The sequence below is a fragment of the Brassica oleracea genome, chromosome C1, assembly GCF_000695525.1.
Source record: "Brassica oleracea var. oleracea cultivar TO1000 chromosome C1, BOL, whole genome shotgun sequence".
Taxonomy (NCBI): domain Eukaryota; kingdom Viridiplantae; phylum Streptophyta; class Magnoliopsida; order Brassicales; family Brassicaceae; genus Brassica; species Brassica oleracea.
Genome location: NC_027748.1, coordinates 1,153,081 through 1,173,703, shown reverse-complemented (window position 1 = coordinate 1,173,703; position 20,623 = coordinate 1,153,081). Strand labels below are relative to the sequence as shown.

General features: G+C 35.1%; 5 protein-coding genes across 5 annotated transcripts; 4 read left to right on the top strand and 1 right to left on the bottom strand.

The window, feature by feature from the left end:
• Nucleotides 1-2,398: 2,398 nt before the first annotated feature.
• Nucleotides 2,399-3,310, top strand: LOC106328664. The gene has a single exon (XM_013767154.1). The coding sequence runs from the start codon at nt 2,399-2,401 to the stop codon at nt 3,308-3,310; it is 912 nt and encodes a 303-aa protein (XP_013622608.1).
• Nucleotides 3,311-4,981: 1,671 nt separating this feature from the next.
• Nucleotides 4,982-7,560, top strand: LOC106294915 (patatin-like protein 1). Its single transcript, XM_013730630.1, is given in 8 exon segments — nt 4,982-5,110; nt 5,113-5,202; nt 5,405-5,586; nt 6,158-6,344; nt 6,448-6,609; nt 6,787-7,089; nt 7,174-7,349; nt 7,469-7,560. Coding segments are annotated over 8 exon segments (1,227 nt in total). The 5' UTR covers nt 4,982-5,062; the 3' UTR covers nt 7,548-7,560.
• A 1,817-nt stretch (nt 7,561-9,377) lies between these two features.
• LOC106294129 (patatin-like protein 1) lies at nt 9,378-12,878 on the top strand. Its single transcript, XM_013729735.1, has 7 exons — nt 9,378-9,539; nt 9,818-9,999; nt 10,413-10,599; nt 10,732-10,893; nt 11,958-12,260; nt 12,345-12,520; nt 12,597-12,878. The coding sequence occupies exons 1-7, from the start codon at nt 9,408-9,410 to the stop codon at nt 12,670-12,672; spliced, it is 1,218 nt and encodes a 405-aa protein (XP_013585189.1). The 5' UTR covers nt 9,378-9,407; the 3' UTR covers nt 12,673-12,878.
• Nucleotides 12,879-15,325: 2,447 nt separating this feature from the next.
• On the top strand, nt 15,326-18,110 carry LOC106322859 (patatin-like protein 3). Its single transcript, XM_013761007.1, has 7 exons — nt 15,326-15,801; nt 15,898-16,085; nt 16,175-16,361; nt 16,557-16,718; nt 16,805-17,107; nt 17,666-17,841; nt 17,952-18,110. The coding sequence occupies exons 1-7, from the start codon at nt 15,661-15,663 to the stop codon at nt 18,016-18,018; spliced, it is 1,224 nt and encodes a 407-aa protein (XP_013616461.1). The 5' UTR covers nt 15,326-15,660; the 3' UTR covers nt 18,019-18,110.
• Nucleotides 18,042-19,980, bottom strand: LOC106322866 (methionine aminopeptidase 1D, chloroplastic/mitochondrial). The gene is made up of 8 exons (XM_013761012.1): nt 19,823-19,980; nt 19,635-19,704; nt 19,311-19,539; nt 18,952-19,155; nt 18,799-18,870; nt 18,648-18,727; nt 18,472-18,569; nt 18,042-18,401 (listed from the first exon to the last, which is right to left on the bottom strand). Exons 1-8 carry the CDS (start codon nt 19,929-19,931, stop codon nt 18,208-18,210), a joined length of 1,056 nt encoding a protein of 351 aa, XP_013616466.1. The 5' UTR covers nt 19,932-19,980; the 3' UTR covers nt 18,042-18,207.
• Nucleotides 19,981-20,623: the final 643 nt, after the last annotated feature.

Below are 20,623 nucleotides of genomic sequence, written 5' to 3'. Positions count from 1 at the left end.
TTGTCTTAGGGGACTTCAATCAAGTTCTCTCTACATCGGAAATCTACTCTCTGTCTCCTTCGGAGGTCTGCTTGCAAGGCATTCAAGATTTTTCAGACTGTCTCTCAGAAAGTGGCATTTTTGATTTGGCTTTCAGGGGATGTCCCTTAACTTGGACAAATATGAGTATTTCTAATCCTAAAGCTAGGAAACTCGATAGGGCCTTGGTTAATGAAGCATGGCTAGATCGGTTTCCAGACTCTAACGCCTTCTTTGATGTCCCGGGGACTTCTGATCATTGCCCCTGTTTATTATCTTTGTCAAACAGTTTGGCTCCAAGGAAATCTCGTTTCATGTTCTTTGCAATGTTTGCTTCTCATCCCGATTATCGCCAGCTTATGGAAGAGGCTTGGAGGTCTCCTATCAGAACGGCAGACCCAATGTTTTCCTTGTATCAGAGGATGAGAAATGCAAAAGCATGTTGTCGGTCCCTCAACAGAAATAGTTTCAGCAATATTCAAGCCAGGGTAAAGGAGTCTCTTTCTGTTCTTCAGGACATTCAGAGGCAAGCCTTATCTAATCCGTCACCTCAGCTGTTTAATGATGAGAACAGAGCTCGTGCATCTTGGATGTTTCTAGCAGCTGCGGAGGAATCTTTTTTGCACCAAAAGAGTAGAATACGGTGGCTGAATGTTGGGGACCTTAATACAGGGGTTTTTCACAAGGCAGTTCTGGCTAATCTCTCAAAGAATGTAATTCATTATCTCCTTGACGAATTGGACATGAGAGTTTATGATTCTTCAGCTCTGAAAAGCATGGTTCTCAATTATTATATGAGTCTTCTTGGAACGGCAAATCAGGATGTCTCACCTTTTTCAGTAGTGCAAATACAAAATATTCACCTTTACAGGTGCTCTGAAGACTTATCAGCTCAGCTGAGCGCCTTGCCAAGCGACGAAGAGATCCGTAATACTATCTTTGCTTTACCCAAGAGTAAAGCTCCTGGTCCCGATGGGTTCTCGGTGGAATTCTTTCTTTCTTCTTGGGAGTTGGTTGGAGCAGATCTGATTAATGCAGTAAAGGATTTTTTCGTCAATCCTTTTTTATCTCGTCAGGTCAATTCCACGGTCATTGCGTTGCTTCCTAAAGTAGCTGGCGCTATAAGGCTTTCTGAGTTTCGTCCTATATCTTTGTGCAACACGGTCTATAAGATAATCTCCAAGATTATAGGAAGCAGGTTGAAACTTATCACTCCTTTAGCGGTTCAACGAAACCATGTTGGTTTTATCACTGGTCGCCTCCTGTGTGAGAATGTTCTGCTTGCTTCAGAGCTTGTAGCAGACTTTAATAAGCCAGGCAAGGTTTCCAGGGGATGCTTGCAGATTGATATCACCAAGGCGTATGACAATGTCGATTGGCAGTTTGTGTTGATATACTCGAAGCTTTCGGTTTGCCTGAGGTGTTTATTATTTGGATTCGAAGCTGTGTTACTTCTCCCCATTATTCTGTAGCATTTAATGGAGAGTTAGTGGGTTTTTTCCCTGGAGAAAAGGGTTTGCGTCAAGGAGATCCGATTTCTTCATCTTTATTTGTCTTGGCTATGGACATCTTATCTAAGAGTTTGGATAGAGCAGCACGAAACAGTTTATTTGGGATACATCCTCGTTGCTCTTACCCACTGATCACTCACCTTTGTTTCGCCGACGACATGCTGATATTCTTTGACGGCTCATCGGAATCCTTGGGAGGAATTATTGACCTGCTAAACGAATTCTACTCTGGCTCTGGTCTTCAGCTTAATCTAGCCAAAACAGGACTTTTTCTCGATGGGGCAAATCATTCGGTAACTAGAGAGTTGGCAGAGTCTTTTGGTTTAAGTCAAGGCAGCCTACCAGTTCGTTACTTAGGCGTGCCCTTGATGCCTCATAAGCTGCGTTCAAGGCAGCCTACCAGTTCGTTACTTAGGCGTGCCCTTGATGCCTCACAAGCTGCGTCCTCAAGATTACCAGCCGTTAATTAACAGAGTCAAAAAGAAGATCAAATCGTGGACAATCCGTAATCTCTCTTTTGCTGGTCGACTCCAGTTAATACAATCAGTTCTCTATGGTATGTTCAATTTTTGGGCCTCGGTTTTTCCCCTACCCAAAGGTTGTATTGATGCTATAGAAAGATTGTGTAATGCTTTTCTTTGGACGGGAGATTCGGAGTCTGCTCAAGGAGCTAAGATATGCTGGGAATCGGTGTGTACTCTATGGGTATATTTATTTATCCTACGTAAATAATTTGCATCTATATATGTGTGTATAGTGCAGCAACAGGATCCCTATGGGTGGCTTGGGTAAAGCACAATATTATCTCTGATCGCTTGTTTTGGGATGCTGATTTTTCTGCTTTGGGTTCTTGGATTTGGAGAAGGTTGATGGACCTGAGACCTCTTGCTCGCCCTTTTCTATCATGTTTCATACAGTCGGGAGAAACGGCGTTGTTTTGGCACGACAACTGGACCGGGTTGGGTCCCTTGATCGAGATAACCGGAGCAAACGGTCCGCAAGTTTCAGGTATAGCTTTGTCAAGTGTGGTGTCTCAGGCTATTTTCGAAGGGGAGTGGACCGTGACGAGAGGCCGTCACAGAGTCATTCAGTTGCTGCGTGCGTGCCTGCCTGCTCAACCTCCTACACTTATACATGGTTCAGACGATTACTTTTTATGGAGAACTTCTGCTGATACTGTACCTAGCCAATTCTCAGCTTCTAGAACGTGGAAGGCGTTGCATCCTACACCAGCAACGGTGCCGTGGTATAGCTCAATTTGGTTCAAATCTGGAATTCCAAAGCACGCTTTCCATGCTTGGGTCTCGGTCCGAGGTAGGCTACCAACACGAGATAGACTTCTAAATTGGGGAATGAGTGTTCCCTCCACATGTCTGCTCTGCGGTTTAGCTGATGAATCAAGAGACCACATATATTTCTCTTGTTCTTATTCTAGGTCAGTATGGGATTCTTTCTTTACTCAAACAAGTTTTAATCAGCCATATACTTTCAGTGAGGTCATCAGGTGGGTTCATCACTCTACCCCGCCTGGAAAAATAAGAACAATTTGCAAATTGGTTACGCAAGCCGTTTTCTATGCTATATGGAATGAGAGGAACAAAAGATTGCATACTTCAGTGGCAAGGCACCCTCAGCTTATTATAAGAGAGATTCAAATCATTCTAAAAGCCAAATTGTATGGTATGGATCAGAATGTAGGGAACACCAAGAGGATCAGTTCAGTTCGACCAAACCCAGGGGACAGATATCTTCACTTATGGTTCCAGATCTTTCCATCATGACCTGCTTCCTTCAAATCGTCATCTAAAATTATTTTCTTGTTGCACATGTGTGTATCTGTTGCTGCCTATTAAGCCTGCTTCTACTATGTATTTTCTGAAACAATATCCCTTCCGGGAAGTAGGAAAGATGAATAAAAGTTTTAGTTAAAAAAAAAAATTAGCTCATTTTCATTGATCGGTCCCCAAGTTTTCAATGATTGGTCAATTTTTACTCCCTTTTGATAAGTAATATTGTTGTCCAATAAGACAAGTGAATAGGGTCCATTTTGGGCTAGCGTACGTGGTATATCGCATGTTCACTATCACTTATGAACGCATGCAAGTGAAATTACATGCCAAAACCTAAATATGCACTTGTATATGTTTTTTTTTTTGTCAATGACTCAATATATTATTTTGATCACATATTTTTTCAAAAATTGTTTGTTTTCTATCATTATGCCCAAAGAATGTTTTGTATCTGTTTTTTAAGGTCCTTTTTGTTAAAGTGTTTATTCGTTATTCAAAATACTATAAAGCTTGTTTTTATCAACATTAAAAATTTTCTTCTTTATACAATTTGAGAATTTAATAAAGTAATTATGACGATGTCATATAAAATAAAGTAATTATGACATGGTGGATAATCGTTAAATAATTGAACAAATGGTTATAAACTACTTGGAAATAAATGAAGGAAGTTGCATCTTTATCATAAAGCTGTAATGCCTCGGTGTGATTGAACAGCCAAAGATAAGGAAAGAGTACAGTGGTCATTGGTCAACGTCAGCTTCCCTTAAATCGCAAAGTGTGATTAGCACACTTATAATGATCACTAGTCCTTTTAACAGTTTCATAGTTAGCAAACGTAATTACAAAAAGAACGTTCAAATTAAGTGGACTAGTGGATCATGCCCATTTTCATATCTATAGGCCCTTAATTAGCCGACAACATTTATCCCCAAAGAATGATGAAGCCCAATTTTAAATTGGATAGTTTGGAATACACGTGTAAGTGAAGATAACCAACAATCTCAACCGACATTGTTTATAAATCAAACCGGATATGAACCAAATGCTTTGCAAGGTTTGTTGTGTCAAATGTTTTTGACTTTTGACCAATCTGATTATGGATTGAAGAATGTTAAATAAAAGAAATAGAAAAGATTTTACATTTTTTCTTAACCAGAAATATGAACTTAATATATCTTTGCTAAATCAAATTGGTTATAAAATTAATTTTAGAAGTAATTCAGAGAATCAAGTCCAGATTATATGACAGGTATGGTCAGAACAAGTCTGGACAGGCAGGGAGATGTGTACTACTAACAAATCCAAAAGTACGAGACTCAATTATTAAAGAATCAAATAATTGAGTTTTAAATCTTGGTAGCTATTTTGTTATTGGAAAGTCCACAAAAAACAATATTTCGGTCTTACTTAGCATTACCTATTACAATATTTACTCGTAAATTAAGCTTATGACAGCTCAAGCTCGACACTGACAGTCTCTAAATTACATTAAACAATACAATCCCAAAAATATTATACAAACTACAATCATGAATTGCACGAAAGGTTTGAAGAATTGCACGAAATGTATGAAGAAAAAGTCTCACCAAATAAATTATGTGTCTTTGAAAATATCCTACACGTAAATTTGTGTATTTATACCTATACGAGAAAACATATCAAATATATAGTTGCAACAATCTTATACCCCCCAAAATAAACAGTTTCTGAATTATTTATCTTCTATATCGATCAGCTATCATGGAAGATGGCTCGTCCTGTACGAGAAACAAACCGCCTTCATGGGGAAAACTCTCGTTACAATCCTCAGCCTCGACGGTGGCGGGGTCCGAGGAATCATCGCCGGAGTCATCCTTGCTTATCTAGAAAAACAACTTCAGGTTTAATTACTTCTTAAACGACTTGAGGTTTATATCATATGTACCCGATATTCTAACGGTAAATCATGTAAAGTTCATAACATGGTTATTTTAGCCTGGTTTAAATGTAAACTCTAGATGCGATTAGTTAAGGAAATGTGGACATTTTAACATTTTCTCAAAAGATGGTAGTATGGACTCATTAATTATTATATGTATATAGGAGATCGATGGAGAAGACGTGAGACTAGCTGATTATTTCGACGTGGTATCAGGGACTAGCACCGGTGGTCTCATGACTGCCATGTTAACTGTACCGGGCGAGAATGGACGGCCTCAATTAGCGGCCAAAGACATTGTTCCTTTTTACCTTGAACATTGTCCCAAAATATTTCCACAGCCCGAGTAAGAAAACAATAGTTATGCATATTAGTTACAGATTCGCAATGAGTATTAAAAATGTCAAATGAGTAAATTCTATGTTTCTTTTAACCAATTATTTTGGTAAAGAAAGCAATAAATTAAGGATATACACATAAAAAATAATTACGTACTCAAACCAACAATAGGTGTAAGCTCATTATAAAATGGAAAATCTAATAATAAACTTTATCAAACAAACAATAATATATGAATGATTTATCTCTTCTTTGAACACAAACTTACTTTCATTCATACTTAAACTTCTTTAATACAATAGGTAGAGGGAATTATCCATCCTCTTTGGCAATAAGCATATATAACATACAAAACATATGAATGATTTATCATTATAGAATAAATGGGCCCTAAGTAATCATCTGCTTGTGGACAAATGAATTGTTTTCTCTGTGTTTGTAACAAAATGCAAATACTCAGATCATAACACAATGATGAAATTATACCGCTTGATTGCATTCTACAAGTGATTATTCTTTTCCTTTAATGAGCATATACTATGATTCCATGTGGCAATTAAAATTCATTCTAAATGCAGAGGCTTGGCTGCTCTGTTACCTAAGCTTCCAAAGCTTCTGTCTGGTCCAAAGTACAGCGGAAAGTATCTACGTAAGCTACTAAGTAAGCTTCTTGGAGAGACAAAACTTCACCAGACAGTCACAAACGTTGTCATCCCTACCTTCGACATGAAGAAACTCCAACCCACCATCTTCTCCTCTTACCAGGTTCCATCTCTCTTAATAACACATATATAGAGTCCAATGGTCTTATTTCATATAGCTCAATCTAACGGTAATAGTTAAATTTCCTTGTACCGTGTTGTTGAAGGCATTGGTTGACCCTAGCTTGGATGTCAAGATATCAGACATATGTCTTGGCACATCGGCTGCTCCCACTTTCTTTCCTCCTCATTACTTTTCTAATGAAGATAGTCAAGGCAAGACGTCTGAGTTTCACCTCGTTGATGGCGCGGTCACGGCTAATAACCCGGTATAAAACAATCCTAACAATGTGAATGTTCTTTTTTTTTTTTTTTTTTGAACACATAACAATGTGAATGTTCACATATTACATTTTAAAATAAATTGACAATGAATAGAGTGTTATCAATATCTTTATCAAGATCATTTAATTAATTCTCGTGTGTTTGTGTTTGTGTTTTTATAGACTTTGGTGGCCATGACTGCTGTGACTAAGCAGATTCTGAAGAACAATCCTGATATGGGTAAGCTCAAGCCATTAGGTTACGATAAGTTCCTAGTTATATCGATAGGGACAGGAACTTCAAAAAAAGAGATGAAGTATAGCGCCAAAAAGGCTGCAAAATGGGGAATCATATCTTGGTTATATAACGATGGATCTACTCCAATATTAGACATGGTCTCGGATTCAGGCCGTGACATGATCCATTTCCATAGCTCAGTTTTGTTCAAAGCCCTCCAATCTGAGGATAAGTACCTCAGAATCGACGTAAGCGCCATGACATATAATATATCAAAAATTGCCACTGATCGTTTACTTTATGTGATTTCGTATGTGTGCGCTTAATTGTAGGATGATACACTGGAAGGAGATGTAAGTTCGATGGATCTAGCGACAAAATCTAACTTGGAGAATCTTGTGAAGATTGGAGAGAAGGTGCTGAAAAATAGAGTCATGCATATGAATATCGACACTGGTGTCTATGAACCCATTACTGAAAATATCACCAATGAGGAAGAACTCAAAAGGTAATCTACAACTTAAAAAACCTCCAAATTTTCGTTTTATGACTTGAGTCGTAAGTAATCTTATTTGTTTTTGGTGGATCTTAGTGTTTGATGTGTGATATCAATTTGGTAATATGCAGATTTGCGAAAATTCTATCTGATGAAAGAAGATTAAGGAGAATGAGAAGCCAAACAATGGTTCAAGATCCATCAAACTGATCTTAATGAATAATATGTGGAAGACAGAGATATATGAAAATGATCTTTGTGTGTGTGTGATACTCGGCTATCTTTTGTGTGTGATTACTCGGCCATCTTTTGTGTGATTACTCGGCCATCTCTCTTGACAAAGATCTATGAATAACGTGACTTTTTTTAATTGAACATTTTTTTGTACTTTTCTTCCAGCAAGTTGAATATTTGTTATCCTCTAAAATAATTAAATTTTTTTGGTCCAGTACCACAAATCTGTATCTAAACCGAGAAGCTCACTGGACTTAATATTGGCTATTTCCTTTTTAGTATAAAAGGCTAACTAAGCTTGAAGCAAACCAAATAAGTAAAGTTGAAATTTGATGAAACAGAAGAAGAAAATCCAAATTCAGTTTGGTTTGACAGACGCCTTTAAAACAAATCCGGATAGTGGATCGAGAGGAGAAATGTGTCGTAGCAAATCCCAAAAATCCAAATTCAGTTTTGAAGTTTTGGATGCAAAATTCGTTGGCACATGCAAAGTCCACAACAGAAAGTATTTAAATTAGGATCTAAAATTATATATTGGAATTAAACTAATTAAGCTTATGACAGCTCAAGCTCGACGTCACTGAAAATTAAATGAACGATATGTTTTCTTATTCGAAAGAACTTCCAAATTTTTGTTTATGTGTTTCTTGGATTGCAAGTAATCTCATTGTTTGATGTTGATTTGTTTTTTTTGTCTGTCTTGTTGTTTGATGTCTGATATCAATTTGGTAATGCAGATTTGCGAAAATTCTATCTGATGACAGGAGAATAAGAAGCGAGAAAATGATTAAAGATCCATCAAACTGATCGTTATAAACAATAATATGGGAAGACTAATATATGATATGATCTTTGTGTGTGTTTAGATGGCCATCTTTTTGTGTGTTTACTGATACTCCGCCATCTTTTTGTGTGTGTTTACTTGGCTATTTTTTGTGTGTTTTTTTTACTCGCCCTCTTTTGTGTGTGTTTACTCCGCCATCTTTTATGTGTGTTTACTTGGACATCTTTTTGTGTGTTTTTACTCGGCCATCTCTGTGTGTGTTTACTCGGCCATCTCTTCTAACAGAGAACTATGAATAATGCGATTTTCGGTTTGAATAATTTTGTTGTTGTAAGAATCATGATTAACTAAGCTTGAAGAAAATCAAATAAATCACTAGTCATGATTCTTGACATTTTATTTCCAATCAAATGAATAATTTTTTCAAATAATCATTCATTATAAAATTAAAGTTTGAATTTGATGAACATGAGAGAAAATATTGCTGGAAAAAGGAAAACAACAAAAAACTAATTTTGAGATCATCTTCTCAACGAATTGACAGATGCCTTTAAAATAAGTCCGGATAGTGGACCGAGAGGAAAGATGTGTCGTATCAAATCCAAAAAATATCCAAATTCAGTTTTGAAGTTTTGGATGCAGAATTCGTTGGCTGGTTCTTTATTGCAAAGTCCACAAAAGCAAATATTCGAATCTTGATTAAGATTTATATATGCAGTTACTTCCCGTAAGTTAAGCTTAAGACATGTCAAGCTCGATGACACTGAAAATTGTATATAAATTATCTTATTCCAAAAAAAATGAACTACAATTCTGATTAGCTCGAAATTTATGAAGAAAAGCCTGACCAAATAAAATTATTTCTTAGAACCCTTGACACGTAAAATTTTGCATGTTTTTTTTTTATAAAAAAAATTGCATGTTTATATATATATGCAAACATACAAGAAAAGACACAGCATCGACGCATCAATCTTCACGTCCAAAATATTCACCAAATTTTATTTATAATCTTCTTCTTGTTTTTTTATAAATAAGATCGTTCAACTATCATGGAGTCGTCCTGCAAGAAAAACAAACCGCCGTCTTCCGGATCACTCGTAACCATCCTCAGCCTCGACGGCGGTGGAGTCAGAGGAATTATGGGCGGAGTGATCCTTGCGTATCTAGAAGAGCAGCTTCAGGTTTGTATCTATTGATTATATGTTAACTTTTTTCTTTCCTTTTTCAAATATATATGCCATATTACATATATTTAATATATAGATAGTTCAACTACATAATTTTCAAACATATAAGCAGCAGAATAAAAATTATATAGATTACTTCCAAGATAGTTCAACTACAAAATTCCTTTTGCTTGTTATATTATTTTCGAGCTATTCAATATACCTTATATTGTTAGTTTACAAAAAAAAAATATATACCTTATATTGTTCAATTTTGCCGGTATATATACAAGGCCCTCGATGGAGAAGACATGAGGCTAGCAGATTACTTCGACGTGGTAGCCGGAACTAGCACAGGTGGCCTCATGACGGCCATGTTAACTGTACCAGACGAGACCGGACGTCCTCATTTCTCGGCCAAAGACATTGTTCCGTTTTATCTTCAACATTCTCCCAAAATATTTCCACAGCCCGGGTAAGCAAATAATATACAATTATATATCACAAACGCCGATCATAAATTTTACAACTTAAAAAACGTATAGGTATGCTCAACGTATTAAAAAATTATATATTGCAGGTTATTTACGAAATATAAAATTAAATAAAAACACAAGTAGAGGTCAATCGTTGTATTTTACCTTGCCGTTTATATTTTACAGTTCACAACGATATATGGACAATGTAATTGAAAAAAAAAATCAAAAACAAAACACCGTATGTTGTAAATTTCAACGTAAACGTGTTAAAAAGCTTGTAACTTCTATAAAATAAAACACAAAGAATGGATAATTTTAGAAATTTCATTTCATTTTTCTAATGAACACTTGTCATTTATATAAAATTCCATGTTGAGATATATAAAAGACATTCTAGTGAAAAATGCAGAGGATTGACTACTCTGTTACCTAAGCTTCCAAAGCTTTTGTCTGGTCCAAAGTACGATGGAGTGTATCTACGGAATCTGCTAAATAATCTTCTCGGAGAGACGAGACTTCACCAGACAGTCACAAACGTTGTCATACCCACCTTCGACATGAAGAAACTACAACCCACCATCTTCTCCTCTTACCAGGTAATTTCCCACTCATCTCTCTTCTTAACATAACACGTATATAAACTATACAATCAAAAGTTATTGTTTCATTAACATCGAGCTAAGTAGCTAACAGTAATAGCTAACTTTCTTTGTAACGTCTTGTTGAAGGCATTGGTTGACCCTAGCTTGGATGTCAAGATATCAGACATATGCATTGGAACATCGGCTGCTCCTACTTACTTTCCTCCTCATTACTTTCAAAATGAAGATATTCAAGGCAAGACGTCTGAGTTTCACCTAGTTGATGGCGGTGTTACTGCTAATAACCCGGTAAACACACAACCTTCTTAGCAGTTTCTAGATACTGAAAAAAAAATCGAAGAAGAATGCAAAAAAAAACGCTTTTTGACTTTATTAATTAGGTTTCATTTTGCATATTTGGAGAGCATGTAGTCAGATAAGTGTTAAGACATGTAACTAATTTTATTGTGCTTGGTTTTGTGTCAAGTTTGGAGGAAACCTAAGTAGTATAATAGTTTCTCTCTTCTTATTAACTTAACCAATAGGCTTATTTATACAAATACATAACTTGTCTAACAAGTTCTCTCCTCTTATGAACGAACCCTTCTGATTCATGCTCAAAGTACACAGCAACATCATCAAAACATCACTCCGTCGGATCCGTATATATCCATCGGAATCTTCAATCTTCAATGATCTTCGTGACCACCATCAGATTTGTAATAGATAGATAATCACATGAAGATCTGAAAAAATATTTCACAAGTGAATATGAACGGGTCGTCAATGATCCGTGCTCATATCCACATAGTCAGTGTCTTTAAACATTGAAATACATAGCCATCTTGTAGTATGAGACTTCTCCCTCTTCTTTTTTTTTCATAATAGCAAAAGCAAAACCAAAAGAAAATAAATCAAAGAAGAAGAAAACAAAAAACCATAATTATGTTAATCAAAGTCGTCATAACATATAAAACTTCAAATGTGAAAACCAATTTTTTTTTTTTCTTTTTTTTTTAGAAAAGAATAAGAAAACCATAACCCACTTGGATCTTTGGCTCTGATACCATGTCAAGTTTGGAGGAAACCTAAGTAGTATAATAGTTTCTCTCCTCTTATTAACTTAGCCAATAGGCTTATTTATACAAATACATAACTTGTCTAGCAAGTTCTTTACATAATAAAATAGAAAGTCTAACTTATACATTAATGCTAACTTTCCTAATAGTTACATGAAAATATATTTTAGGTGATCTCGTAATCACCTAGATCTCCTAATATTTTGCTATAGACTCTGCTGGTCATAACAGCTGTCACTAAGCAGATTGAATCCTGACATGTACCTAATTTTATTGTGTTTGGTTTTGCTATAGACTCTGCTGGCCATGACAGCTGTCACTAAGCAGATTGTGAATGATAATCCTGACATGGGTGAGCTCAAGCCGTTAGGTTACAACAAGTTTCTCGTTGTGTCGATAGGAACAGGGTCTGCACAAAAGGAGAAGAAGTATAGCGCAAGAAAGGCTGCAAAATGGGGAATCATATCTTGGTTATATGACAACGGATCTACTCCTATATTAGACATTACCATGGAATCAAGCCGAGACATAGTTGATTTCCACAGTTCTGTTGTGTTCAAAGCCCGACAATCCGAAGACAAGTATCTCAGAATCGATGTGAGAGCGACACATGAACATAAATTTAAATTTGTTACTAATCATTTAATATACGCAATTTTTTATGCATCAAATTGTTTGCAGGATGATACATTGAAAGGAGATGCAAGCTCTATGGACTTAGCAACAAAATCCAATTTAGAGAATCTTGTGATAATTGGAGAGAAGATGCTGAAAAACAGAGTTGTGCAGATGAACATCGACACTGGTGTATATGAACCTGTTCCTGGAAACGTTACCAATGATCAAGAACTCAAGAGGTAAATTTCAAAATTTGTTGATCGATTTCTTGGATCAAATCTCATCCAATCGTTTTGAGTAATGGTTAAAATGCAGGTTTGCGAAAATTCTCTCGGATGAAAGGAAATTAAGGATGCAAACCGAGGCAATGCATAAAGTTTCATCAAGTTGAATGCAGCTTGATGATCGCTCGTGCTTTTGTTGTGTTTAGTTACATTAAATAAAAATACTAGCTACTAGTAGTACGAATAATTTGCTTTACAAATAATAGTAAAAATAAGATTAATAGTAGTAATTAGAATAGGTTTACTGTAGAAGACAACTTTGATGATCCTTTGCTCATGTGTTCAACAAATACCAAAATGGACAACTCTATGATCTTATATATAATCCGTACAAAAATTGGAACGTTCTTAAGAGGATGTTCAGTGTTCAAGAACTTGACCCCTTCAAGACCCGTGACCAAAAAATAAACGACCATAAGAAAACTCATATATAAATGTTATAGGCCAAAGCGTATTAATTATCTATTAAAACGGTCATAAGAAAACTCATATATGTATATTACACGCCAAAGAGTATGAATCACTTATTTTATCATAAAATTAATTAGGTACTAATTAAAAAATGAAAAGGTCAATTAAAGGAAACTAGATGCGTGAAGAATTGCATAAGAGGGCGTGGATGGGTAAGGTAATATCGAATGATTAAGATTACATTTGTATTTATTTTTGTAATTAACGCGAAAACATTTGACGTACGGCCGGATATCGCACGCAAACGTGGACCATGTATACATAATGTACTACGGCATGGACAGAAATAAAATACTGAGAATCGATGTTTTACTTTTTTTTTTGTAAAAGAAATCGTTGTATCACTTGGTTAACACTTGAACTTCAACATAGTTGAAGACAATATACTATCAACTTATCAAGTATATATAAAACAAACCCGACATCCTCAGATCAAGAACACCAAATATACAAATCATATATTTGTCGAAATTTGAATTTTTATTTTAGTTCAAACTCGTAAACAGCATGCAGTACTTTAAACATATATTTCTTAAAACTTGGACTTCGAATTAAAATTTGACTTTTATTGCTTGGTATTTTGATTTTTACCTAAAATTTATGCAAGCAAAAAATAATTTATGTTTTTCTTTACTAATTATCACCCTTGATATATGATATTTGTCTACGGAATAAGAAAATGATTAACATTCTCTTGTTTAATTATCTCTAAAATTTATTTCACCTTATCACTTGAAGACGTAGTAACAATGATTTCTCTGCAAAAAAAAACTAAAAAAAAATCAAACTTCATAACGGAAGATAATTAAATGCTGAGACTTAAAAGCTAAAACTTTATCACTTACTCTTTTGCTAAACAACTATTATCTGAACTCGTCTACATCACTAACCACGAATTTCCAAAAAGCCATGTATAACCTTCGCTTCATCTTCTCTAAAATCATTTTGTACACTTCAACAACGTTTTCAAGAGAAGAAAATCAAACTATACGAAAGATGAAAGCATCGGTTACTTTGTGGAAAAAATGGAACTGTTTGGAATGATTTTATAAGTTGATGTAACGTAAGAGGTGGGTACCGTGGTTGTAATGGTTGAGAGGCAGTTGACACAGTTTTTTCTTCTTTTCGTTATATGTAGAGTAAAATAAAAATAAACTGGCTTGTTTCAACTGTTTTTTTTTAGTAATTTTTTTTTTGAAAAATAAACTTGAATTATTGGTCAAGTGATTTATGCTTTTATTATACAAAAGATGCCGAAGAAAATACGGAAAATATATATATAAACCAACAAAGCTTAATTTTTTTGAGAAAAATAAGAAATATGTAGTTAATATTTAGACTAAAGAAAATAGTAACTGCAGAGAAAATTTTAAATATTTATTTATAGTTTTTTTAGTTTTTCCACGTGTCAGTTGTTTTTTAATTTTTTATAAGGATTTTCTACGTGTCAGATTTTGATTGGAGATCTGACTTGCGCTTTAGTATATAAAGGATATTTCGAAAAAATGATATATCCAATATGTTTCGAAAAATGATATATCCAATATTATCTCTAACTTGCAACTCTAGTTTTGGATTATATATAAACTTCATGAGGAAAAAGGATATTACGCATACATAAAAAGTTCATGACTAACCGTAACCATTCCAAATCCATAATTCAGGCAAATTTTATTGTTTCGTGTAGCAGTTACATTTGCCTGAAAAGTGTGGTTCTCGTTGTCTCTACACGTAAATGTTTTAATTGGACAATCTCATTACCCAGTTCTGCTATGTTCTATTGGTAAAATATCTCACATATAATTGTTTAAGATTAAGAACCCTGATTCAACCCTCAAACAAAACAAAAATAGGAAGTTCAGGATGTTAACCCAATTTTTTTAACATAAATTAAGCAAAGAGTTAAATTACCAGTATCACAATTTTGGAGCACTGAGGAATAAAAAGATCCCATAAAGATGAAATGTTCATAAATAGCGGATTATTATCTTCAGATATTTTTATAAATAAATCTTTTTGATATAGATATATATGTATGTGTGTGTGTGTGTGTGTGTCCAGGTGACTTTTGCTTATAATTTGTGTGAATGAATGTCGAATAACTGAATTGATTCAGTTCAGGTGGATCCCACGTGAGAAAAACAAAGCTGCCGATGCTTTGGCTAAGAAAGCTTTGCGCCTTGAAACTATTGTATTGAACTCAACCCTTAGGGGTCTTTAAAGTTTGAATGAAATAATGAATTGGTTAAAAAAAAAAAAAAAAAAGAATGTCGAATAACTGTTTTTATGGAAAAACAGTTGTCATTTAGTTTTTTCAATATAGAAGTATGTCCAAAACTTGACATGCTATAAAGTAACCATAAGTGTAAATTCCAAATCAAGAAATCTCCCAGTAGGTTCACACAAAAAATCCAACACTAAAGTGGCTTTAACATATACTACATCTCTTTCTATAAATATGGGTTTGTGTTTCACCCGTAACGGTAGTTCTAAGTGTTTCAACACATTTATAACCATCTCCGACTTGAAAACCGGACGAGAAGTTAACCACTTACCGAGAAGACATAATAAGCTTTGTTTTTAGATTATTAAAAACGAGGTTAGGAGACAAAAAAATAATAATCATGGCTTTCTCTTCAGAAAGAAGATTACGTTGTCTTTCTCCTTCCTACGGACAACATGTGACGATCCTTAGCATCGATGGTGGTGGAGTCCGTGGGATCATTCCCGGTATTGTCTTAGCTTACCTAGAATCACAACTCCAGGTTTATATCATATATGTCTACTTGAATCTAAATAAGTCTTGTTAGGATATCGTCTCAATTTCATAATGTAACAAAAATATTTAAATCCATACACAGGAATTGGACGGTGAGGAGGCAAGGCTTGTGGATTACTTTGATGTCATCTCCGGGACGAGCACTGGAGGTTTGATAGTGGCGATGTTGACCGCACCGGATAAAACTAACCGCAACCGCCCTTTGTTTGCGGCCAAAGAAATAGTCCCTTTTTATCGCAAACATTGCCCTAAAATCTTCCCACACCCGCGGTATGTGCCTTCTGCGTTTGCGTTTGATCTGATAACTCAAGAGTCTTGAGCAAACTGATAACAAAAATTTTAACTTCTAAAACGTACAGAGGGGCGTTTGCCTGGGCTCAAATCCTGGTGAGACTTGTACGAGGACCAAAGTACAACGGGAAATACTTAAGAGAAGTAATAGAAGATTTCTTGGGAGACACGAGACTGACTCAAACTTTGACAAACGTTGTCATACCTTGCTTTGACATCAAGAAACTCCAACCAGTTATCTTCTCTTCTTACCAGGTATACACCAACATCGATCCGTCTATGTGTATATGCACAGAGCTGATAATAAAATTTTGAAGGCTATAAACAATTTAATAAAAAATTCTTTAAAAAAATTGAAGACATGTATTTATGTTAATTATTTTTAAAATTTTGGAAGTCTTATTCACTTGCTTATACATCATTTTTATTGATTCAATGTTTCAAATATAGGCGGTGAGCCGTCGAGTTACTGACGCGAAAATATCAGATATATGCCTAAGCACATCAGCCGCACCAACTTATCTCCCGGCTCATCGGTTCACTAATGAAGACAATGAAGGAAACAAACATGAATATAACCTCATTGACGGTGGCATCGCTGCCAATAACCCGGTACAAACTATTAAGTTAGACGAGGTTCCAACCTATAGACACTTCATTATCGACTGGTCATGTTATGTTTTTTTTTTTTTTTGTAGACATTGTGTGCGATTGCTGAAGTGACAAAGCAGATAGTGAAGAAGAATCCAGCAATGGGAGACATTAGCCCATTGGATTACACGAGGGTTGTAGTGATATCGCTTGGGACAGGTTCGATAAGGAATGAAGAGAAGTATGATGCGATAATGGCGTCAAAATGGGGACTGGTGAGTTGGATCTGTGCGGATGGTTCGAGTCCAATTATTGATTGTTACAATGAGGCCATTCAAGACATTGTTGATTACCAAAGCTGTGTCGTTTTTCAAGCTCTTCATTCCGAGACGAATTATTTACGTATCGATGTGAGTTTCTTCCCTTTTGCATGACAATTCTTTTCTTTCTTTTTTTTTCTGAGAGAGGGTTTTTGCATGACAATTCTTTCGATCTTGTTATAAAACTAGGATTTTAATAATCTATTTTAAAGAAAAAAAGTTGCAAGGAAATATTTAAATTACTAAAAACAATCAGTGTACAAGGCTTCTGTAGTATTAAAAACAACCTTAACAACCTTTTGTAGCTAATCTCTAATGAAATATACAAAACTTTTGTCGAAAATCATTGTTTTTACAATGAAAACTTTCAAAAATAGTTTTTGGTCATATAATAGTTAGAAGTTACCCAATTTAAATTTGAATTGTTCAAATTCAGACCTTCTTGGTTATATAATATGTTATCTAAACAAGTAAGTGCCAAGGAATAATGATGTAAAGGTTGGTCTATATGGTACTTACTTGTACGAAACACTAATCAAACAAATAAAATAATAATAACAAAAAAATTATTACCGTTAGTGAAAGGTCAATTTTATGGACCTAAAAATATAAAAATAATTTACATTTTATATACGTTTTCTATTACAGGACGATACGTTGAAGGGTGACATAGGATCAGTGGACATATCGACAGAAAAGAACATGGATGGTCTTGTTGAAGTTGGTAAAGCTTTACTGAAGAAAAATGTGTCTCGTGTCAATCTCGAAACTGGCCATTACGAACCCATCTCTGATCACGTTACCAACGAAGAAGCACTCAAAAGGTTCATTATTTCTTTTCTTTTAATATTAAAAGAGAAACCAAGTTTACTACTTTATTTAGTTACAATGGTTTTAACTCGTACAATACTGCTAATTAATTAATTAATTACAGGGTTGCAAAGATTCTGTCAGAAGAAAGGAAACTCAGAGAATCAAGATATCATAAACTCAAGACCTGATTTTATAATTGTACCCAAAAAACAATCTCTAAAACTCATTGTTTGTATCTTGTTTGTGTAATATTCACTTTACTTTGTGAGCAAAAGAATATTTGAATATATGAGTGTGATTTTCATACATACCATTTGGTTTTGTATTCCATCCAATAAAGATCAATCTGAGACAAACTTGGGAATCAATTTTTTTTCTCAACAGTCGGTGAGTATCTCAGCTCCATCTTTGGTTATAAGAATGGTATGCTCGAATTGCGCAGAGAGGCTTGCATCTTCTGTAACCACGGTCCAATTATCATCCCACATAATCGGTTTTCTGCTTCCTATGGTAAGCATGGGTTCAATAGTGAAGGTTTGGTTCAAAACCATACGTCCAGCTTCATTATTCCCTGCGAAGAAGATGCAAGTTTTAGAAAGAACGTGAATGGGGCCGCAAAGTGTTTTAAGGACAAAACTCACGGAAGTGTAGAACAACAGGATCAGCATGGAAGACACGTCCAACACCGTGGCCTACAAATTGTCTAACCACTCCATATTTATATTTATCTGCATGATCACTTTCACAAAGATTTGATTTGATGAGATACTCATTAATTAAAAATACTACTAATTGCTTAGAGAAATTAGTCTCTTACTGAATGATTTTGCCGATTTTCTTGTACTCAACACCAGGTCCACATATCGATATAGCTTTGTCAAGAGACTCTTTGGTCACCTACACCAACCACATTCCAAATATGAAAATCTCATCAAACTATATAGTAAAAACTTGATTTGGTTATATACCTGGACTAGCTTTTTAGCTTTCTCGTCGACATCTCCACAGAAGAAAGTAGCTGAAGTATCACCGTGGTAGCCCTGTAGAGTGTATAACACCAACAATAAGCATCGAGTAAACCTTGCTTAACTTAACTTAGTGACGAAGAAGAGAAAACTTACGTTCAAATAAACTGTGACATCAATGTTGATTATATCTCCATCCTCAAGCGGTCGTGAATCAGGGATTCCATGGCAAATGCATTCATTCACAGAAGTGCAGACACTCTTAGGGAAACCTCCATAGCCAAGTGGCGAAGGATAAGCTCCGTTCTCGATGATCATGTTGTGAACAGCCTCATCAATCTCATCTGTGGTCACACCGGGCTGTCAAACAGACCAAAAGAAACCGTAAACAGGGCCGGTCCTGAGATTTTGAAGATTTCAATTAAAAAAATTATTATTTTTTTTACAAATTTGGATGCTTTGCTTAGACATATGTTTTATGTAATTTTCTTCAAAAAAACTTAATATTTCATTACCTTAACCAAAGTCCCAGCGTATTCACGAACTCTAGCTGCGAGCCTCCCAGAAGCTCTCATCCTCTCTACACCGTCCTCGTCGTGAATCTCAAGTCCACTCGAGATTCCGGGGACTTTAAGAGACTCAACGTAAGGAGGTTTGGTTATGTGGGCAGGGACAGGGCGGCGAGGAGACACGTGTCCTGGCTTCAGACGTTTTCTCTTGCCATCAATCAGTTCATCAACGTTTCTTTAGACAAGCAGCAGCAGCAGCAACAAAGTTAACAACAAACAATACAGTCTCTCTATGCTATAAAACAGAGTTACACAAAGAAAGTACTGTACCTTGTATTAAAGAGAAGATTGGTTAATCCAGACAAGGTTCTTGACAATTGCATCGAAACATGCCTTCTCCCTGTAAAATAGCAATATGGGGGACTCGAAAGTTTTAATCTTTTGTATAATTAAAAAATCTGCTCAGCCAAATAGTAGTAGTAGTAGTAGAAGTATGAATAGAGAGATAGAGAAAGAACCTAAATGGAAGCGAAAGAGGTGGGGAAGAGGCTGCGTTGATACTAGAATAGAGTTGTTGCCGAGAAAGGAAGAGATGATTCTTGGTTGCAGAGTTTTCGCGGTCGCCATTTTGTTACTTCAAGGCGGAGGCGAGTTTGTTTTTTTTTCCGGTTCGCCGTATGTTACTCGAAGAAAACAAGCCAATAAAAATGGGCTTTTAATGGGCTTAGCTATCTTAGCCCAACAGTATTAAATTGGCTAAAAAGGGGGAAAAACTATATTTAGTTTGAAAAATAATAATTTTTGTATTAGTTCTTTTTTTTTTTTTTTAGTTTCAAAGGTCACCCATAATAGATTTCAAAAAAAAAAAAAAAAAACAGACCAACAAATTTCTTTAACCGTTATAAACTCAAAAATTCAATAATTGGGCGATTTCAAAGAAGTAAAAGTGAAAATGTGAAATCAAATATGCTTAATATGAAATTCTTTTCTTTTTCTCTTTCTCTTTTGATTTATGATATGACTTCAATCAATTTGTTATATAAAATAGAAATTCGTTCATGATCGCAAGCTTTTCTATGGGTCTAAACACTTATTATATTTACTACATATGGTTTCACTCCTCTTTAAATATTTGTAAGGAAAATGAGAACATTCCATTAACCATAAACATTATCAATATATTTATACTTACGGAATTGAAGCATTGCGCTTGAGTAAGATTGAAACCAACAATCTCCACACATAACATAAGCAATCAAGTGACCAATAAATCATCAATAATTTAACAAAAATACAACTTACTAATCAAAAAATCTAAA

Bases quoted from the DNA above. Each gene is read 5' to 3' on its own strand.
- LOC106328664 (XM_013767154.1), top strand. From the start codon at position 2,399: ATGGACCTGAGACCTCTTGCTCGCCCTTTTCTATCATGTTTCATACAG.
- LOC106322859 (XM_013761007.1), top strand. From the start codon at position 15,661: ATGGCTTTCTCTTCAGAAAGAAGATTACGTTGTCTTTCTCCTTCCTAC. The intron at 16,086-16,174 runs GTATGTGCCTTC...TAAAACGTACAG, and splicing joins AAAATCTTCCCACACCCGCG to AGGGGCGTTTGCCTGGGCTC. The intron at 17,842-17,951 runs GTTCATTATTTC...AATTAATTACAG, and splicing joins AACGAAGAAGCACTCAAAAG to GGTTGCAAAGATTCTGTCAG.
- LOC106294129 (XM_013729735.1), top strand. From the start codon at position 9,408: ATGGAGTCGTCCTGCAAGAAAAACAAACCGCCGTCTTCCGGATCACTC. The intron at 10,000-10,412 runs GTAAGCAAATAA...TGAAAAATGCAG, and splicing joins AAAATATTTCCACAGCCCGG to AGGATTGACTACTCTGTTAC. The intron at 12,261-12,344 runs GTGAGAGCGACA...AATTGTTTGCAG, and splicing joins ACAAGTATCTCAGAATCGAT to GATGATACATTGAAAGGAGA.
- LOC106322866 (XM_013761012.1), bottom strand. From the start codon at position 19,931: ATGGCGACCGCGAAAACTCTGCAACCAAGAATCATCTCTTCCTTTCTC. The intron at 19,705-19,822 runs GTTCTTTCTCTA...GCTATTTTACAG, and splicing joins CCTCTTTCGCTTCCATTTAG to GGAGAAGGCATGTTTCGATG. The intron at 18,570-18,647 runs GTAAGAGACTAA...TCTTTGTGAAAG, and splicing joins AAAATCGGCAAAATCATTCA to TGATCATGCAGATAAATATA.